At 42.8% G+C, this 17468-nt stretch overlaps 2 protein-coding genes across 8 annotated transcripts; both read left to right on the forward strand.

The window, feature by feature from the left end:
* The first annotated feature begins 41 nt into the window (after positions 1-41).
* LOC135487949 (charged multivesicular body protein 1b-like) lies at positions 42-5457 on the forward strand. Its single transcript, XM_064772257.1, has 6 exons — positions 42-168; positions 655-752; positions 1096-1311; positions 1703-1854; positions 2594-2669; positions 3651-5457. Exons 1-6 carry the CDS (start codon positions 162-164, stop codon positions 3693-3695), a joined length of 594 nt encoding a protein of 197 aa, XP_064628327.1. The 5' UTR covers positions 42-161; the 3' UTR covers positions 3696-5457.
* A 654-nt stretch (positions 5458-6111) lies between these two features.
* Positions 6112-15431, forward strand: LOC135487938 (beta-1,3-galactosyltransferase 1-like). Of its 7 annotated transcripts, XR_010446902.1 has the most exons (5): positions 6898-7440; positions 7643-7696; positions 8262-8969; positions 12385-13687; positions 14131-14217. XR_010446902.1 is itself a non-coding variant. In XM_064772237.1 (2 exons), the coding sequence occupies exon 2, from the start codon at positions 14153-14155 to the stop codon at positions 15227-15229; it is 1077 nt and encodes a 358-aa protein (XP_064628307.1). In that variant the 5' UTR covers positions 6139-6539; positions 14131-14152; the 3' UTR covers positions 15230-15431. The 7 variants fall into 7 exon arrangements, 2 of the variants coding, with proteins under 2 accessions (XP_064628307.1, XP_064628305.1); XR_010446903.1 differs by lacking the exon at positions 8262-8969; XR_010446901.1 differs by lacking the exons at positions 6898-7440; positions 7643-7696 and having other exon boundaries at positions 7725-8969.
* Positions 15432-17468: the final 2037 nt, after the last annotated feature.

The raw sequence follows: 17468 nt of genomic DNA on the forward strand, positions 1-17468 counted from the left end.
TGTGGAGACAATGCATCCACGGTCAAGATGGAATGGTTGTGACAAAGTTTACTGTAACAAAAAAATCCGGATAAACATCGATTACTCACAGTCACGAGAAAACGACTCCTTTTATGTGTAGAAATCTTCTAATTTAGAGTATTCAGACAAACGAAGACACGATGGACAGTATCCTTAATAATCTCTGCGTGGTGGACTTGTTAATTTTCTTCAGATTTTGTCCAAGATGGCCCAGAGAATGATGGTGGAGTTTAGCAGATGCAAATTTCCTGTTTGAGTTCGTATGTACTTGTGTACATTGATGTACAGGCCAATACACGTATTGCACAATTGGAAGTTTTTCAGTCCTGTTTTGGACATGATCATGACAATGGTTATGGTAGTCTGTTAGGACATCTTCTAGCTTAGTATTGACTGAGACTGTCACTTCTGAACTGTGCCTTTTAGTATCTGCTTGATTGATTGAAAATGAGAAACTCAAGTCTAATTAATTTAACTGTCACTTGACTTGTCAGTGACCATCATTGATTGACAATGACATCATCTTGCATGGGATACATAGTCCTAGAGTAAGGTTATTAAAGATTCTTCCCTTTTTTGAAACTGACAGTGAGTTATGAAACTGACAGTTATTATTCCTTAACCCGCATTCAGAGCAATTGTTTAATTTGAAGTTTGCCGCAAAGCAGATGGAGCGAAGTGCTAAGAAAGCTGAAAAAGATGAGAAGACGGAAAAAAATAAACTGAAAAAGGTGAGTTGTTAGTCTAGATGGCTGGTTATAAGTGTTTATACTGTACTTGTAAATAGAAGGCAGAAACACTGGCGGTAAAAGTGGCCCCTCCTTTTTGTTGCCCATACTCTGTCGCATAGTATCATGTTTATACCTGGAGTGGGGGGGGGGGGGGTGTATTAGATTGCACTTGGCACATACTTATGTTGCACTATGACTCGGCTGCCTGCAGACAAGAGTTTGATCTGAGGACTTCAGGTCAGAGCTTCTTGGCTACCCTCCTTCACCGTCAGAGATCTGGAAATTTTGCCAGTATCCGCAACAAAAAGTGAAGTCTTATTTATTTATTACATGTATCTTTCAGGCCATCCAAAAAGGAAACATGGAAGGTGCTAAAATATTTGCTGAAAATGCCATCCGAAAGAAAAATGAGGCTTTGAACATGCAACGAATGAGTGCAAGGGTTGATGCCGTTGCCTCGAGAGTTGAGACGGCCATTGCGACAAAACAGGTCACAACGTCTATGGGAGGTGTTGTGAAATCGATGGAATCTGCCATGAGGTCAATGAATTTGGAAAAGGTAGGATACATGTCATGTTGCTCTTTCAGTGTTCAGGCCTCTTGATTGGCTGAAATTGACAAGATCAATGTTGTATCCTGGGCAGTTGATGGGAATTAGTTTGAAACTTATGCTGGCATTGCTAAAACCAATGTTTGTAGGCCTATATATGCTTAAATTCGCTAGCGGAATTAAAAAAGCTATTCATCAGGGACATTGCCTCGCATCCTATGTGCGGTGGCTTTTGGCAGCCGAAAGTTTGAAAAAAACTTCAAGGTTAGCGTCAAAATTGATCACCCAATGTCCAACTTTGCTTCCATTGTGATTTACAGACACCGGCAATTCAGTGCTGAAAGTTTTTCAAATCAGATGCAAGAAGCCACATTAGTACTTTTTGATTTCTCTCCTTAAGATTTCGAAACTTATGGACAAATTTGAGACGCAGTTTGAGCACCTGGATGTCCAATCACAAGTGATGGAGAATACCATGTCTGCCACGTCAACACTCAACGCTCCTCAGGCCTCTGTCGATGCATTGATGATGCAAGTCGCAGATGAAGCAGGGTGAGTACTGTCTGCGTATCTTTAGATATTGATACTGCAGAGCTCCAAATTTACCATATTTTTGCCAACAATATCCCAATATTTTTGCAAACAATATCCCATTCCGAATTTTGAGATGCTTGCCAGATAGCTGTCCTAGAGAGATCTACCCATAGGAGTTTTGTGGTTACCGTGGAATCCTTTGGCCAGTAATCATCTCTGTTCTGAAGAGCCCTAGAGTTTTGTGGTCACTTAACACCTTCAGCGCCGAACCACGTAGATCTACGTGGCCCAAATCCCCCCTCTTTGAGCTGGTTATGGGAGTCTCATGGACTTCATGAAAGAACTAAGCCATCGCCAAGCTAAGAACTAAGCCATCGCCATCTTCAGGGAAAGGTAGGAACTGAAAATACCGTGAAAATACCGTTTGGTCTTTTCAGTTCCTACGTTGCCCTGAAGATGGCGGTGGCGTAGTTAACTTTAAATGACTTCATGAAAGGACTACGCCATCGCCATCTTCAGGGCAAGGCAGTTCCTACTTTGCCCTGAAGATGGCGACCAGTATGCCTCTCTGTACTGAAGAGCCCTAGAGTTTTGTAGTCACTTAAGTGTCCTTTCACCAGTATTCCTCTCTGTTCTGAAGCATGGGCCCAATATCTTGTCTGCTCTCAGAAATATTTTCAAGCATAGAAAGATCCAAATGGTTTCCAATGCTTCAATGATGCTTCTTTTTTACCAATTCTCTCTTTTTTATTTTCAGTCTCGAGTTGAACATGGATTTGCCGTCATCATCCTCCGCTTCAATAGGAACAGCCACAGCAGCATCTCATGAGCAGGTAGGTTGACACTTAAGGGTATTGGGGGGAGGAGGTCAGAAATGAGACAAAGTTTGAATAGCATCCCGCGAAGATGACGTCACTGCAGCTGCTGCCCTCTATTTCCCCATCGCTGAATTACAGGCAATGTCGGACAAACATGCGGTTTCGTAATGGATTCAGGCTTTCTAACTAGGGCAGTTAGATTCAATCTGGCACATGTCCGAGTGTTGGAAATACTACATAATTGTTCTGAATATTTCTCTCTCTGACTCTATGGTATCATTCATGCTAAAAACAATGCAGGGTCAAAGATAATTGACTTAGAAATAAGCTCAAATGCGTAGAAATAAGTGTCGACGTCCGACTGTCACGTGACTAAAACGTCATCAATATCTTATGCAAATGACCTTGTGAGCTATAAATAGTAACTTCGCGGAATGCTATAATGAGATAAATGCTCTTCGTTATAGTGATATCAATGCAGAAAGGTAATTTAGGCAAGTGGGGATCCACTCTACATTTGGAGAAGTCCATTCGCATGTTGCATACCAGTATCGTTAGCCTCATAGCATAATTGCCTAACTCATATTAATTTTGAAGGTTTTGAGAAAAATTAAAGAACATTTTTTTCAGACAACGCTTAGGAAATTTTTATTCGAACTTTAACAAAAACTTATAACAGATGTCTCAACATTTTTAAAACCATTAAATAAGTAAACAATGCTTGAAGACACAGAAAAGTGACATAGACTTAAATTTTCACATTTTGGCCAAAATATGACTTAGGCAATTATGCTATGAGGCTAACGACATGTAAGATAACGTGGCACAATTATAGCCTATGTGTGCTGCCAGTTGTTTCTACACTTTAGTTGCTGTTATTGTACCACTCTACCTTACTTCCTGAGTAAATGATGATGAAGAAAACTTTAAAGGATTTCCTTGTAGAATCAATAATTGTGGTTCAATAAAACGTTATCTTGGCTTTGTTAATTTCAGGATGAGTTGTCACAGAGACTGGCCAAGCTACGCCAGGATTCCTAAGATGGTGCTCTACTTAAAAGACCCTGCAGATTAGAAGGACTTTGTATAAAGCGACATTAATTTTACCAAGAATTGATAAAGACGAGTCTTTAGTGATTCTTGATTTTACACGTAGAAAATACTGTAAGCTGTCAAAGTTTACCTCCAACATCTTTGCTAACATGTTTTGATATTGCATGCTTCATAAAGTTTGCAAATCCGTGGGAAAAAAATGATACTGCAGGTTGTTCATTTTGACCCTTGTTTGATTAATTCATTTGCGGAGGTAAGATTTCCTGAGAAATTTCACTGTTGGCAGTTGGACTAAAAAATGGAGCATATGTACATATACTGATTGAATATGGTGTAAAATCCACTGGTGTGTTTGATTGTAGTTACATTAAGGTGGTAATTGTTCATTGTAGTTACACTAGGGGAGGACGTGATTTTGACTCCTTTTTCGACTGTATAGTTATGGTAAATGAACAAGTCAATTTGAGTTTATTGAGCGGGACTGAAAGAGGTTAGAAATCATCACATCCACCAGGTATTAATATGTAAAGAGCAAGCTCTAGTGAACTCACACAACTGTATGTCCTAGCAGACGGTTTTTAAATACATGATGTCCCACACCCGCACTTCAGTGGCGCCGGTGTGAATAAATCTACTTGTGTGAATGGTCAATAGCTCATGACGTCATGAAAGAATTGCGTCACGGGGAAGGAAACAATGGGATTCACGTCCGACGTCGTAACTGTGGGTGCGGCGCGTCATGAATGCAGGATCGGCCAACGCGCGGCCCATATGGAATGCGACAAACTGTACCGGAACCAGAATTGTCATGGGTCTGCACAAATTTTTTCAGATTCGATGGACATGATGGATATATGAATTTTGTTTACACTTTACATACAGTGTATACATACGTCACCATTACACTCACTACGTTGTGTGAGTTATTAATTCTAATGTAAATATTTGGCATTGATTATCAGGTGTGTTCATGTCAGTGACTTGCAACTGGTAGTTTTCAAGCTTTCATTTACTGGACTCAACAGAAGTACATGTAGATAACTCTAATGTGAGCCTAGCATGAAGAGTGACTTGCAGTCTTATTCATGTGAATGCCCTGGTTTGTACCTTTCAAGAGTGACGATCAGGTCAATCCTTTTCTGTGGGGGCTTGTCTGGCACTGATGATGGTGACTACATATCTATGAGAGGAGTCTTTAAATGTTTTCACTGTGGTATCCATAGCAAGTATGGTTTGATGATTCTAAGAATTAGATCAATTTAATGGCATAAGATGGCACTGCCATCAGCACAGTTTGAAACGAAGGGATTTTGTGTGATATACATTTACACCAAGTCTATGGATATTGCTGTAAAAGAAAGGATAGCTTAGCTTGAAGCATCATTCTAAGAAAGAAATTTGAAGAAAGATTTTGGGGTTGGTCCGTAGGGAACTGTAACTGCATGAAGTGTAATATATATTCTTGTACATAGATGTTTGTATTTATCAAAACAATAAAAGGGTGTGGCTGGGTAGAAAGATTGGCCAGTCATGCCAGTGTTGGCTTTGAACCTGCCTTTATAGATTTATGCTCATTGATGCGAAAGGTGTTTGCAAAACAATGTAGTTAGTTGTCTGTCACATGTCATATGAGCAAATGCACTCCTGTCATGGACCATAATGAAGTTGAGGGCGAGATGTCCTCTTTATCTCGGTTCAGAACTGTACTAAATTGTATCAATAAAATTTATTATAACAATTCATGTAAATATATACTGGTTTCTTCGTCTCTATGTGCACCTGAGCAGTAGTGAAAATGTTCTGGTGACTGCTGTGCTGTCATGTAAGGAGACACCTTGATCTCATAAGCTGTCCAGATGACATCTGATCTCCTTCATGTAGAGGAGTCTCCTTATTACATAGGCTGCCCTTGATGGAGAAGTGGCCTGAAGACCTCGACTCTCCTTGGTAGTGCGACTGTGGCTAATTAAAGGCACTACAGGACAGTGTGGGGATGGTGTGTCTGGGCTTTAAGACCACAGTTTTGAGAGTCTTGTGAATAAGTCCGATCTTTATCATGTCCACACAGATCATGAGATCTATGCCCAGAAATCCTGCACTTAATAGTGCATATAGTGGGAAAGGACAAATTCTCAAGGGAGGGGGCATATAGCGGGATGGGACTAATTCTCAAGGGTTGAAATAATTTACTTTCACATGGGAGAGCCCGTCCATTCTTTTTGTGATGATTTACCCCCAAGGCATACATTACGCTCCATTATCAAGGCTTCATGCTCCAGTGACTTCAGTACAATACCAGTTCTAGATTCTAACGATGAAGCGAAGGCCGAAGCGAACAAAGTTATTCCGCTGTTCTAATTCTATTCATGCAGTCATCTGGAAGTTTTGCATTTGAAAGCCACTGTGTACGTTTTATGACTAGATAGCCCCCTACACACGTCACACAGCCTGTATCAGTGAAGATGTACACGTCCTACAGTTTGATATCAATCGGTTATAAATAGACGCTGTACTTGTTGCGTTCAGGAAACATCCTTCCAGGAAGTTCAGTCGCAATCTGTCGTGTTCCATTTCCATTTCAAGCCAAGCCTAACGCATGTGTGCAGTCGTCCGATATCGAAATCTCTTTTTGTCGGTGGAATATAAAGATAATCGTAATCTTTATGATACAGGCCGGATACTCGTCCCATCTGTATAGGACAATATACACAACTGAGACACAAGGCGGAGGACAGTTCGTTGGGACCTCATGACCTTGATCGACAACCACCACAACCTGCGGATTAGTCCCGACGAAAGGCATCGCTGTTGAAGTTATGCTCTACTTTTAAGGTAAGCTCCCTACCAGCCCTCACCCCCACATACACACCCACCCTCACGCGCCGACGCGTGCACACATTCCCAAAAAGGCCAACACCTTCTTACACTCCGGACGCAGTGGATCGGCTTCGTCCTTCCCGACGACTTCCCGTTCCATTTGCAGTAAAGCTACATAATGTGAAAACGTCACAGAGTGGTCTAACTCCGTTTTCCTGGACTTATCAGCTTCCACGTCCATAGGCAAGCCCTGAAGGAAGTTAACCAGTTTACGGGCTTTAAAAGTAGCAAGACACTTTCCGCAACTATAGCATTCTGGCACGTAAACCCGTTACCATGGTAACAGCTTCCATTCTGAATCAAGACATTGCGCGAGGAGATAGTGTAATGCGTTGCCAGAATATACGTTTAAATAGTCGTTAACAAGAATCTAATATTATCGGGGTATTACGTTTGCGAATGGAATTAGGATGCAATTTGGAAATAATGGCATTTTCTGCACTGAGTTGTGAAATAGAGCAGGCGACAGGAGGTTTCCCGCGTAAATTCGCCCACCTCAGCTTTATGTACAGAAAATGCAAAAACGGTAGTTTATCTTCAAGACATGGAGTGAGGAATATATAGAAATCTTTTGTACAACATGGCATTTCCGGTGACATTTCTGGCATTGTTCTGAAAAATGGTGATGAACGCTTAGACGAACGCAGGATCTTTACTACGTTCTCGCCGCGCATCACCAGCAGAGAGGACGGATGATACAGGAACAGACACTTAATCGGATCATTTATTCGGAGGAGTGATATATTTCAGTTGTAGCTGACGTAAAACTGGCAATATATCTCCCGATAGTTGGCGTCTGGTTGGGCACGCGGTATCTTCCTGTGTTCGAAGGCCACACTCCGGACGCTGCGGATCGGTAAGCTCCGGCAAGTCACTCCGCCGGCCTCAGGAAACGAGAGGAAATGAGCAGATTGCAGCTTCGGGCATTGAAGCTATGGTTCCCTGCTTGGGACAATGGTACAGCCAACCTTATAGAGTGATTCACTGATTATGTTAAAGTGAGCTGGATTCTGCTTCCAATCTGAATTTAACAAACGTGAGTCCTTTTCCTCCCTCAGATAAGAGTCGATTAAAAATCCCTGAGGAATCCCACAATTAGACGGATGGTTACGGTATGTATATGTTTACACACGGTGATTCGGGTTTGTGATATATTATTCATGTTGTGATTCATTTCTGTCTATATTGGAGCATTGAGCGGCAGTTCATGGCTATAGACGGATCGTGACGGCGAAACGCTACACCGGGACGTCTGGTGAACCCGGGTGCTGGTGAATGAACCGAATCACTGACCACCTGGGCCTGCTGCGCTCCCCGACCTCATCATGTATGATGACTTTACTAATAGGACAGGGGACCACTATTGAATCATCTGATAACCATTTGATGTTGCCTTAGTTAGACGCAGATACTCTTAACCACATTCGAAAAAACCGCATCTGAGGAACGAGGGAGCGCCACGTTTCTACCAACGTCATGAGGTCACTGCGTCATAGCATAAAGGAATAAACGTCCCAATAAAAGCTATATGTCACTTTTGATTATGATAAGGTTGTCGGAGATGATCTTTACAATTATTTTATGCATATTATCAGTCCATTTATCATCATCACCATCATCATTATCATCATCAGGCTTTTGTGGCCCTAGTGGAACTTTGCCTTTCTCCGCTTGCAGTCGGTGGAAATTTCACAAAATTAATGGAATCCAGTCTTAAGCACCCGAGGCAATCAAGTGAATACACATATTGAGGAATTTCATACAAATAAGTGGCGAGCTGGCGAGGTCGGCGATTCGGCAGACGTTCACCAGAATGATTGCGGGGATAATGGGACCGATTCATCATCCGCAGGAACATTACATATGGATTACAGCCCCGAGAGATAGCAGTGTCACGGGACGACACTTTTTAAAATTCTCGGATTTAGGGATTACAGATTGCTGAAGAAAGCGATCGTTTTGAATGTAGGATTACGACAGTGTCGTCTTCTTTTCTTCTTGAGCGTGACGAGGGGTGCTTTAGAAAAGCACAGCGTAGATGACTGCAGTGAAACAGCATTGTGTGATGTAGCAGGGAACAACAATATTGGAGTCGCAGTCGCCAGCCGGTGGAATGCAAATGCTAGGCAGCAGCTAGCCTAGGATACATGTTACTCGAACACGGTGCAAGTGCAAGCAGACACAGATTTGCTATTACTTTGCTGAACGCTGTTAATAAACACCTCACCGTTGGATCCTCCTAAGTACAACGCCAGTACGACTCGGTGCTGATTAATCTGCCGCCTGTCGCCACATCATTATATTGATATCACTGAGGTTCAAGATGACAATCTGTTGACTCGTCGACTCCGAGAGTGTGATAAGCCGGGAGCTAACATGACCAAGGTGAGTAGAGACCCTCTCCTAACATGTCGCGGTCTTTTACAGCCCTCTATAAAGCCCCTTGCTACAGCTACGTGATATCCTGACTCTCATCCCGTAAGTACAACTCTGAGGTAGTTTAATCGATGTCAAAGCCTCGGGAGTCACATACAGTATCGTGATTATTTTCATCATGGATCCATATATAACATGTTGCCCAGGCATCTTGCCAGAGGTCTACTCCGTGATGCCGAGACCGCCATTATGTCAACCGACTCCCTGGAGTCCCTTGTGGCTGGTAAAATTGAGGGCGAAAGGAAGTGAGAGGAGAGCCTTTGGCCGTAAGCCTTTTAAAACTCGTTTGACAAAACATTCCGGTAAATCTATTATCATAGGCATATGACCTCGTGAACTACCACCGCCGACAGGCTTGTATTTTATTAGCCCGTATGTGACGATAGGGAGGTTTCGCAAACTCTACGAATCACGAACTACGAACTACGAAATTCTGTCGTTGATTATATATCCCTTCCCCGTAATAACACGATAGCACAGCGATTTCCCTGAACCTATTAGAAATATTGTTTCATTTTTTAACTTTGACCGCTGGGGAAATTTTCCATTAGCCGCAGCAGCCGAGTATTAACGCTCTCGCGCGAAACCGCCCACTATCATATGTCCAACGAGTCTGCATATCATTTCAAGCGAAGCTATCGAAAAATGTAGTTAACAGGTTAACGCAAATGATTTTACACATCGTTCCAAGACATGGTTTCTATTCATTTAGACAGAATTCATGTGGACTCTATTCAAGCAGGATGTCGTCGTCGAAATGATGACAATAGTGAGGTTTCGCAACCGCCCGGTTAGGCCCTACGACGACGTTTATCTATTGTTCAGGTAAACTCACACAATAGATAAACGTCGTCGTCGGGCCTAAACGGGTCGTTGCGAAACCTTACTAGTAACATCGACCATCAGCCATCGTGTTCAAATGGATGACCGCACCTTCGGCAGTGCTGTGACGTCATCACATTCCACCACCTGCGTACAACATGAATCATGTCGTTAATCTATAGACCAGCTAATTTATCATAAACATGATGTCGTCTGGTTAGCACTTGATGTCGTTTGCTAGGTTTCGCCAGGAGTTAGATTATCTGATTGAACCCAACCTTGTCATCAGGTATGTACTAATGCTTTTACTTTAGAACAAGGCTGTATCTCGACCAGGAGCATCCTGAGATCAGACTTTTTACTCCTTCGTCATATACAACAAATATTGACAGGCGGAGTATATTGAAAACCACTGCAGCTTTTCGCGCACACTGTCGTGCACTCTAGCTGACATTATGAAGTCTTCCTGGACATCTTCAAATAAGGGCCAATCCATTTTAAGGCCTTTACCACTTGCATTTTTTGTCTGATCATGCTGGGTGCACTGCATGTGCACCTTTAACCCATCGAACACGGGACGGAGTGAACGCGACGCCTACGACGCCTGACTAGTCTATTGTTCTCACTTATTCATTTTCTCGGCACGCCCTCCCCCAGGAACATCATATTCAATATTGTTGCGTGTTTGATCATCTAGTTCTATCATGAGCATGATGCGAAAGGTTAAACGCATATTCCTCTCGTTCAGAAACTTCAAAACAGAATGTGAATGTGAATTTGAAATTGAAATGCCTAATAACTATGTAAATATTTCTACTGAATGTATATTTCAACAATTAATGTCGCTGTGTAGATTAAAATACAAATTCTATAAATGCAAAGTGTCTGTGCATTATAGCTTGCATATTTACTGCACTTCGACAATGTTCATTTCTTTTGACCTGTATATAGGTCTACCACAAGAAAATGCAAGATGCAATGAACACGAACGGCACATCCCTTAATTTATATCTAAATAGAATTCGAGATTATGAGCGTGAGATGTGAAAAGCGGGAGGTAATGGTCCTTCGCCAAGACACGCTTTAAAAAGATACAGTTGGAAATACGTGTGTGCATTAGGCGTCATGCCCGAGGGTTCTTGTATACGCACTTCGCCAATAAATTGATGTCACCTATACCTTGAAATATCTCATTGTCTCTGGAGAAGAAAGGGAAGCTATAGTTTGTTTTCCCGTAGTCAAGGACTCGTCATTGTTTAGGACATACAATAACTCTCAAGTTGGCGAGGTTCGTTCAAACATCGAAATCTGATATTTTCCCTAGACATTTTAGTACTGAATAATGTCTATATTCAGGCAGTCAACACTACACGCCCGCATTGTCCCTTTAGATGTGGCTGACAACGGGGTAATTGCGTCATTGGTATATTCGCACAGATTCCATCCCTGATCAATAATGCTCTCGTTCAGTGTTCTCACATGACCCTTTATCGATTCACCGAGATTGTTCTGTCCGGACAATCTCACATGCAGTGACCCGACAGAACCCCGCTCACGTTTCCGCGGGCGAATGTCACCGACATCCTGAACGGTTTTGATGAATATCTTTATTAGTGATGCAGTGGTACGCTCTCGACTTGAAGCATGCACTGGTTTCGGTGGGCAGCGGCACAGCGGTAAAGAAAGCTCTTTAATTTCTCTCCGCTTAAAGTGTAGTTTACATAACGAATCTGTGCAAGTCATCATTGGAAGTACCGTCCATCTAATTCGCTTCCGCCATTTTTGAAAGGAACGTTCATTTTTAGCCGGTTGTCATGGCAGCAGCGTCCACTCGCCCTCTCTCGCAGTGGATTTAGCTCGCAATGTCAGGCGTTTACTTCTGCTGATAGTGGTTAGTAATGATGGAAAACCTATAGAAACGGGCTTGACAGAGGACGACTTTCGCGAACTAAACGCCGACCAGTATTCACACAACGAACAAAAAAGGACGAGATACTTTTTCACAAAAACGAAAGGTTTTTCGTCCGCCGTGTGCTACACTCCGGACGCATTGTACCGGCCTCGTCCTGTCGCCCGTTTCGGAGGATGACGCAATGGAATGCCCGGGGAGTCTATTGATCGTGTGCGCGCGAAGTGAACCATTCTTAAAAATCAAGTATATATCGTGGTGGGTTTCGCTTGTGTTACAACATCTGGCACGTGATTGTTCGACCCCACATCTCAGTCTTTCCATACGATAGAAAGCTAGGAGAGACCATGACTTCTTACGGGGGAAACACAGAAAAACGTGTCCCAACAGTGAGGGGAAACACCCGGAAAGGGAAACACTAAAAAAGTTCACGACGTGTTAACAAGCCCTGCGGCAGGATTCGTTCACCAGCCTTGCGGCGGGGCTTGCTAACAAGCATTGCGGCGGGATTGATGCACAAGCCTTGCGGTGAGATTGGTAATTCATTGGCCTTTAAAAACGTTGTAGGCGAAATATTTCAATGACTTTATGATTCCCAGACATTTTTCAGTGTTTTACCAATTCTCTTTTCAGGGTCAGACAAGATATGCCATGGCTTTAATCCACCGAGCAATCAGGGAACTCCGGAAGACTATTTCGCGCATGCTCCTGCTATCACTTCCGGCTGCGGTCGTCCTGCTTCTCGTTTATGTCTTCTACATCGTTCACCTTACAACTCAAGACAGGCAAAAGGAATTCCATAGGATAAATGTTCTACAATCAAAATTCTACCGTCTGAATGACACTGTGGTGAATGCGCATAACTTCACAAAACTAATCGAACCGACAATCCCGTGTAGGAATTCGACCAATCATGGACCTTTTTTGGTCATGTTGATACCATCCACCGTAGGGAGAGAAAATCGTCGGGATATTATACGGACTTCCTGGGGAAGTTATGTCAAAAGAAATGGCACCAGATGGCCTAATATTCAAATGCCCAAATGGACACAACCTGCTTTTCAAAATTTCAAAATGTATTTTCTATTCGGGACAAAACCAAACTCAACATGGCATCACAAATTAAAACTTGAGAATAAAAAATATGGTGATATAATTCAGGAGGATTTCATAGACACGTATTCTAATTTGACTATCAAAAGTATAATGGGGTTAAAGTGGGCTGTGACGAATTGCAAAGGTGCTAAATATGTCATGAAAGTTGATGATGACGTATTCGTTAACATGCCAAATTTAGTTAGATTCCTTGAAAATATCCGCCCCGTGAAAGGCATTGGTGGAATGATTAGTAAAAGAGCGCTTGTTTGGCGGGAGGGAAAATGGGAGATCACTGTAAATGATTTCCCTTTTTCGAGGTACCCGAAATACGCGGTGGGCTGCTCTTACATCATGGGACTTCCGGTTGCAGAAAAGTTGTATAAAACGTCACTGCATGTGCCTTATATTCATCTGGAGGACGTCTATGTCACAGGAATTCTGGCGAAAATTAACGATTTGACACATTATAATGACAAGGGGTTTTCCGATGCCCTCCGGAAGCCTCCGACGAGCGCTTGTGTTTTGATCCGAGGGAACCCGATCACCAGCACGAACTGGAAACAACCGAATGGGATCCTGAATCTTTGGAAGGAATTATTGGACATTGACACAGGGAGGAACAACAGGACATGCTGATTCGGACTCCTGACTGTATGCTTTGGACGAAGAAAGAATAAAAGATGGAGTGCGCCGAGAGAGGGCGCTACCTCTTCGGCTACTTTCGTCCCACAACGTAATCTCCTGGTCATGGATCCGCAGCAGACGACACTGCAAATTAGACAATGGGAGTGTCAGTGTAAGTTGGAAGACTCGGCCAAAGAGCGCGGAAGTCGGTGAGGTGAGACAAGTAAAAACATATTGGATGTTGTGGCAGAGATCACGTTACTTCGTGCGCTTGCACTTATTTGTGCTTTCCTTTAGTTTTTCCATTCGTCTCCTTCGTCATTTCGTTAGAATAAATTTGTTGTATATTTTCCCGTCTTCATTTTATTCTTTTTCACGTCTTTGTGCCTTGCTTCGTTTACCGCGTCTTTGACTTACTTGTATATTGTCCAATGCCGCAGTCATCCTACGTACACTTCGCGGACGACCACATATTTGGATCTTGATTAACGGGTTGTTTCTCATTCTCAAAATTGTTTTCAATATTTAAGTCTGGTTACTTTAAGATAAAATTAACAGCTCGTACTCACCGGTAATTATGTGAGACGGTTTTTTTTCAACCTTGCTATCTTTCCTGTTTTTAAGATTATCGTATAATCGTTTTTATTTAAATTTTAGGCCGTCGTCTGATGCAGTTGTCATGGGACCTGCCAACCTACACCTCCGAAAGGTCAAGAAGGTGCTTCACTTTGCCCCCGCGTTCATCTTCATCGCGACCTTCTGTTGTTTATGTTATGTCTTCGTGGTCAGCATGGAGCAACATCTGGCAGCGGAAAGGAAGCAGATCGCCGAAAAATTAAAACAGATGTCCTTTTATTCGCTGAATGATACGATTGTGAACCCCCATGATTTTTCTGTTTTGATGCAACCATTGGTTCCTTGTTTAAACGTTGATAAGAATAGCGTGTACCTCGTCATTCTCGTTACCTCCATTGTTGGGCGGGAGAAACAAAGGGAAGTCATCAGGACAACTTGGGCTAGTCACGTGATAAACAAAGAAACAAGATGGCCGAATGTTGGAATCCCGAAGTGGGCTAGGCCAGAATTAGGAAACGTCAAGATTTATTTTTTGTTTGGGACAGATGTCAATTCGACATGGCATGACAAACTAGAGTCAGAAAATAAAAAATATGGTGATATAATTCAAGAGGATTTTATAGACACGTATCATAACTTGACTATCAAAAGTGTCATGGGGTTAAAATGGGCTGTGACCAACTGCAAAGGTGCTAAATACGTCATGAAAGTTGATGATGACGTATTCGTGAACATGCCAAATTTACTAAAATTTTTAGAGGAAAGTCGGCCGACGGACGTCATAGGTGGTCGCATCAGTAAACGATCCCCAGCCTGGAGGGTCGGGAAATGGAAAATCTCCGAAGACAGTTTCCCATTCAAAAGATATCCTTATTATGCAGTAGGTTGTAGCTACGTCATGGGGCTATCGGTTGCCGAGAAACTTTACAATGCGTCCCTCTACGTGCCTCCCGTCTATTTAGAGGATGTGTACGTCACGGGGATGCTGGCAAAAATATGTGGAATAGGTCACATCAACCATCCGGGTTTCTGGTTTTCCGGGTTGAGACCACCTGGTGCCTGTCGTATGGTCAAGTCTAACGTCATCACTGCCACGAATTGGAAACGACCAGAAGAGATTGCTAACCTCTGGAAGCAACTTTGGGACATTGATCATTCGAGGGGAAAACAAAAATGCTGATAGGAAGGTTATCCGAAAGGTTTATATAGACGGTCCCGTTTTCAAAGATCGGGCGTAGTCATAGGTGATACCAAAGCACGTAAGGAATGTTGCTTCTTAAACCTCTCTATAATATCCATCAGTCATGTTTTATAATTGTTTTAGTCTTTGGACAAACGACCACAACAGATTATCGTTTGGTACAAATTAAAAGTTGCTGATAGCCCTTTGTTGGTGTTCTTTATTCAGTCTGATAAAAAACATCTACGTGAGATGACACTACCACCATTTGCATATGAGACTCCATCTACTGTCATCAGATTGGTTGTGACATGGTCTCAACAGGGAGCCACACAAGACATATGCCTTCCCAAATCAAATAATTGCTTGATGTGAATTTAAACAGTGTTTGTAAATCGCTCGCTGAAATGATCGAGATATTAATTGCAAGCTCGTGTCGATAACAGCAGAAATAAAAACGTGGAAAAGATTATCCTTCACCAGAAGATTGATTGCATTCAGGGAGAATCTTTCGTCCCCAGCTCCCTGTAGTGTAAACTTAATACAACAGGTAGCAGCACATGCACAGACGTTTGGCCAACGAAAGGGCTCACCCGAGAGTTGAACCCGGGGCCTCTGGCATCCAAAGCGAGAATCGTAACACTAGACCAACTGCTACTGCAACAACCATACCATAACATGCTGCCACAACCAGACCTGATAGACAGGAGATGCTGGCACAACCAGACATAATAGACAGGAGATACTGTCACAACGAGATCTGGCGAGATAACAAAATGTTGTTACACCAAGAAGCAAGGGCAGTACGAGCAGATCAACACCTGATAATCCATCTCAAAGCAGACCAATGAACGAGCTCGATAGCAAAGATCACTTCGGAGCAATCCTCAACCGTTCATGTTTTGAAACAACCTACATGTATAATGTGACCAGGTCAATAGGAAGGATAGAGGCCCAAGTCCGAGTGCCCTTAGGTGGATTACTGAAGGCTATGTTCACACCAGATCAGGACATAGGCACAACCATGGCGAACAAACAGAAACAAAGACAAAAAACGCTCATATTCTTCGGACAATACTGAAAATGAAACTTTTATTTACTAGTTATTGTTTGAGTCACGTTTTTCCATGATTCACGTTCACCCTTCATACCATCCTGAGGAAATCAGGGGTTAATGTTCGCTTCTCCGGCCCTGCACACAATCTTTGGCCAGTGAGACAGTACAGGCCTTGCCTTGCCCCTTATCGTAGAGGATCGAAGCCTATTTCACCGTCCCAATTCACTATGGTGAAGTGCTGTCAGTTTGCCATGGTGAAATTGAGACACATTATTTTATCCTTTGGGTAGGCCCCCTGCACCAACACCTAACACTTTCTCAACCCCAATACTTGACCTGACCGAATGTATGTCTGCCCTTATCAGCCCAGGAACTCCCCAACCCAAGCAAAATCATGAAGCCCATCGCACTATTGTCCGTCTTCTGTCATGGTACAGGCAACGGCAATTGCGATTGGTGAAATCCCAATATCTTTCTGTCTGTGGGATGTCGAAACAATCAACCTCTGCCAGCTGCTTATCTATTCAGATTGTGAAGGCCTTGACACAACATAAAAATTACACCAAGGTTACCGCTAATGAACTTTGGAGACGACAGGACAGCCTACGTAACAACCAACCTCTTCCAGCTGGTTATCTGGTCAGGTTGGGAAGACATTGACACAACCTTTAAAGGGTCCTTTAGCTGTACAAGACAACATTACACTCGCGTTCTACATGGGTGATACAAGACAACTGATTTGGTTGTACCGTGGTAATCATCTCACAAGGACGGACAATGGAACAACCAACATCTGCCAGCTGGTTATCTGGACAGGTTGGGAAGACATTGACACAACCTTTAAAGGGTCCTTTAGCTGTACAAGACAACATTACACTCGCGTTCTACATGGGTGATACAAGACAACTGATTTGGTTGTACCGTGGTAATCATCTCACAAGGACGGACAATGGAACAACCAACATCTGCCAGCTGGTTATCTGGACAGGTTGGGAAGACATTGACACAACCTTCAAAGGGTCCTTTAGCTGTACAAGACAACATTACACTCGCGTTCTACATGGGTGATACAAGACAACTGATTTGGTTGTACCGTGGTAATCATCTCACAAGGACGGACAATGGAACAACCAACATCTGCCAGCTGGTTATCTGGTCAGGTTGGGAAGACGCAAATCTGGT

This window comes from Lineus longissimus, chromosome 5, assembly GCF_910592395.1.
Source record: "Lineus longissimus chromosome 5, tnLinLong1.2, whole genome shotgun sequence".
In the NCBI taxonomy this organism is placed as follows: domain Eukaryota; kingdom Metazoa; phylum Nemertea; class Pilidiophora; order Heteronemertea; family Lineidae; genus Lineus; species Lineus longissimus.

Excerpts from the sequence above, each read along its gene's own strand:
- LOC135487949 (XM_064772257.1), top strand. Across the intron at positions 1,855-2,593 it reads CAAGTCGCAGATGAAGCAGG|TCTCGAGTTGAACATGGATT; the intron begins GTGAGTACTGTC and ends TTTTATTTTCAG. Across the intron at positions 2,670-3,650 it reads CAGCAGCATCTCATGAGCAG|GATGAGTTGTCACAGAGACT; the intron begins GTAGGTTGACAC and ends TGTTAATTTCAG.
- LOC135487938 (XM_064772235.1), top strand. The coding sequence starts at position 10,070 with ATGTCGTTTGCTAGGTTTCGCCAGGAGTTAGATTATCTGATTGAACCC. Across the intron at positions 10,132-14,130 it reads GAACCCAACCTTGTCATCAG|GCCGTCGTCTGATGCAGTTG; the intron begins GTATGTACTAAT and ends TTTAAATTTTAG.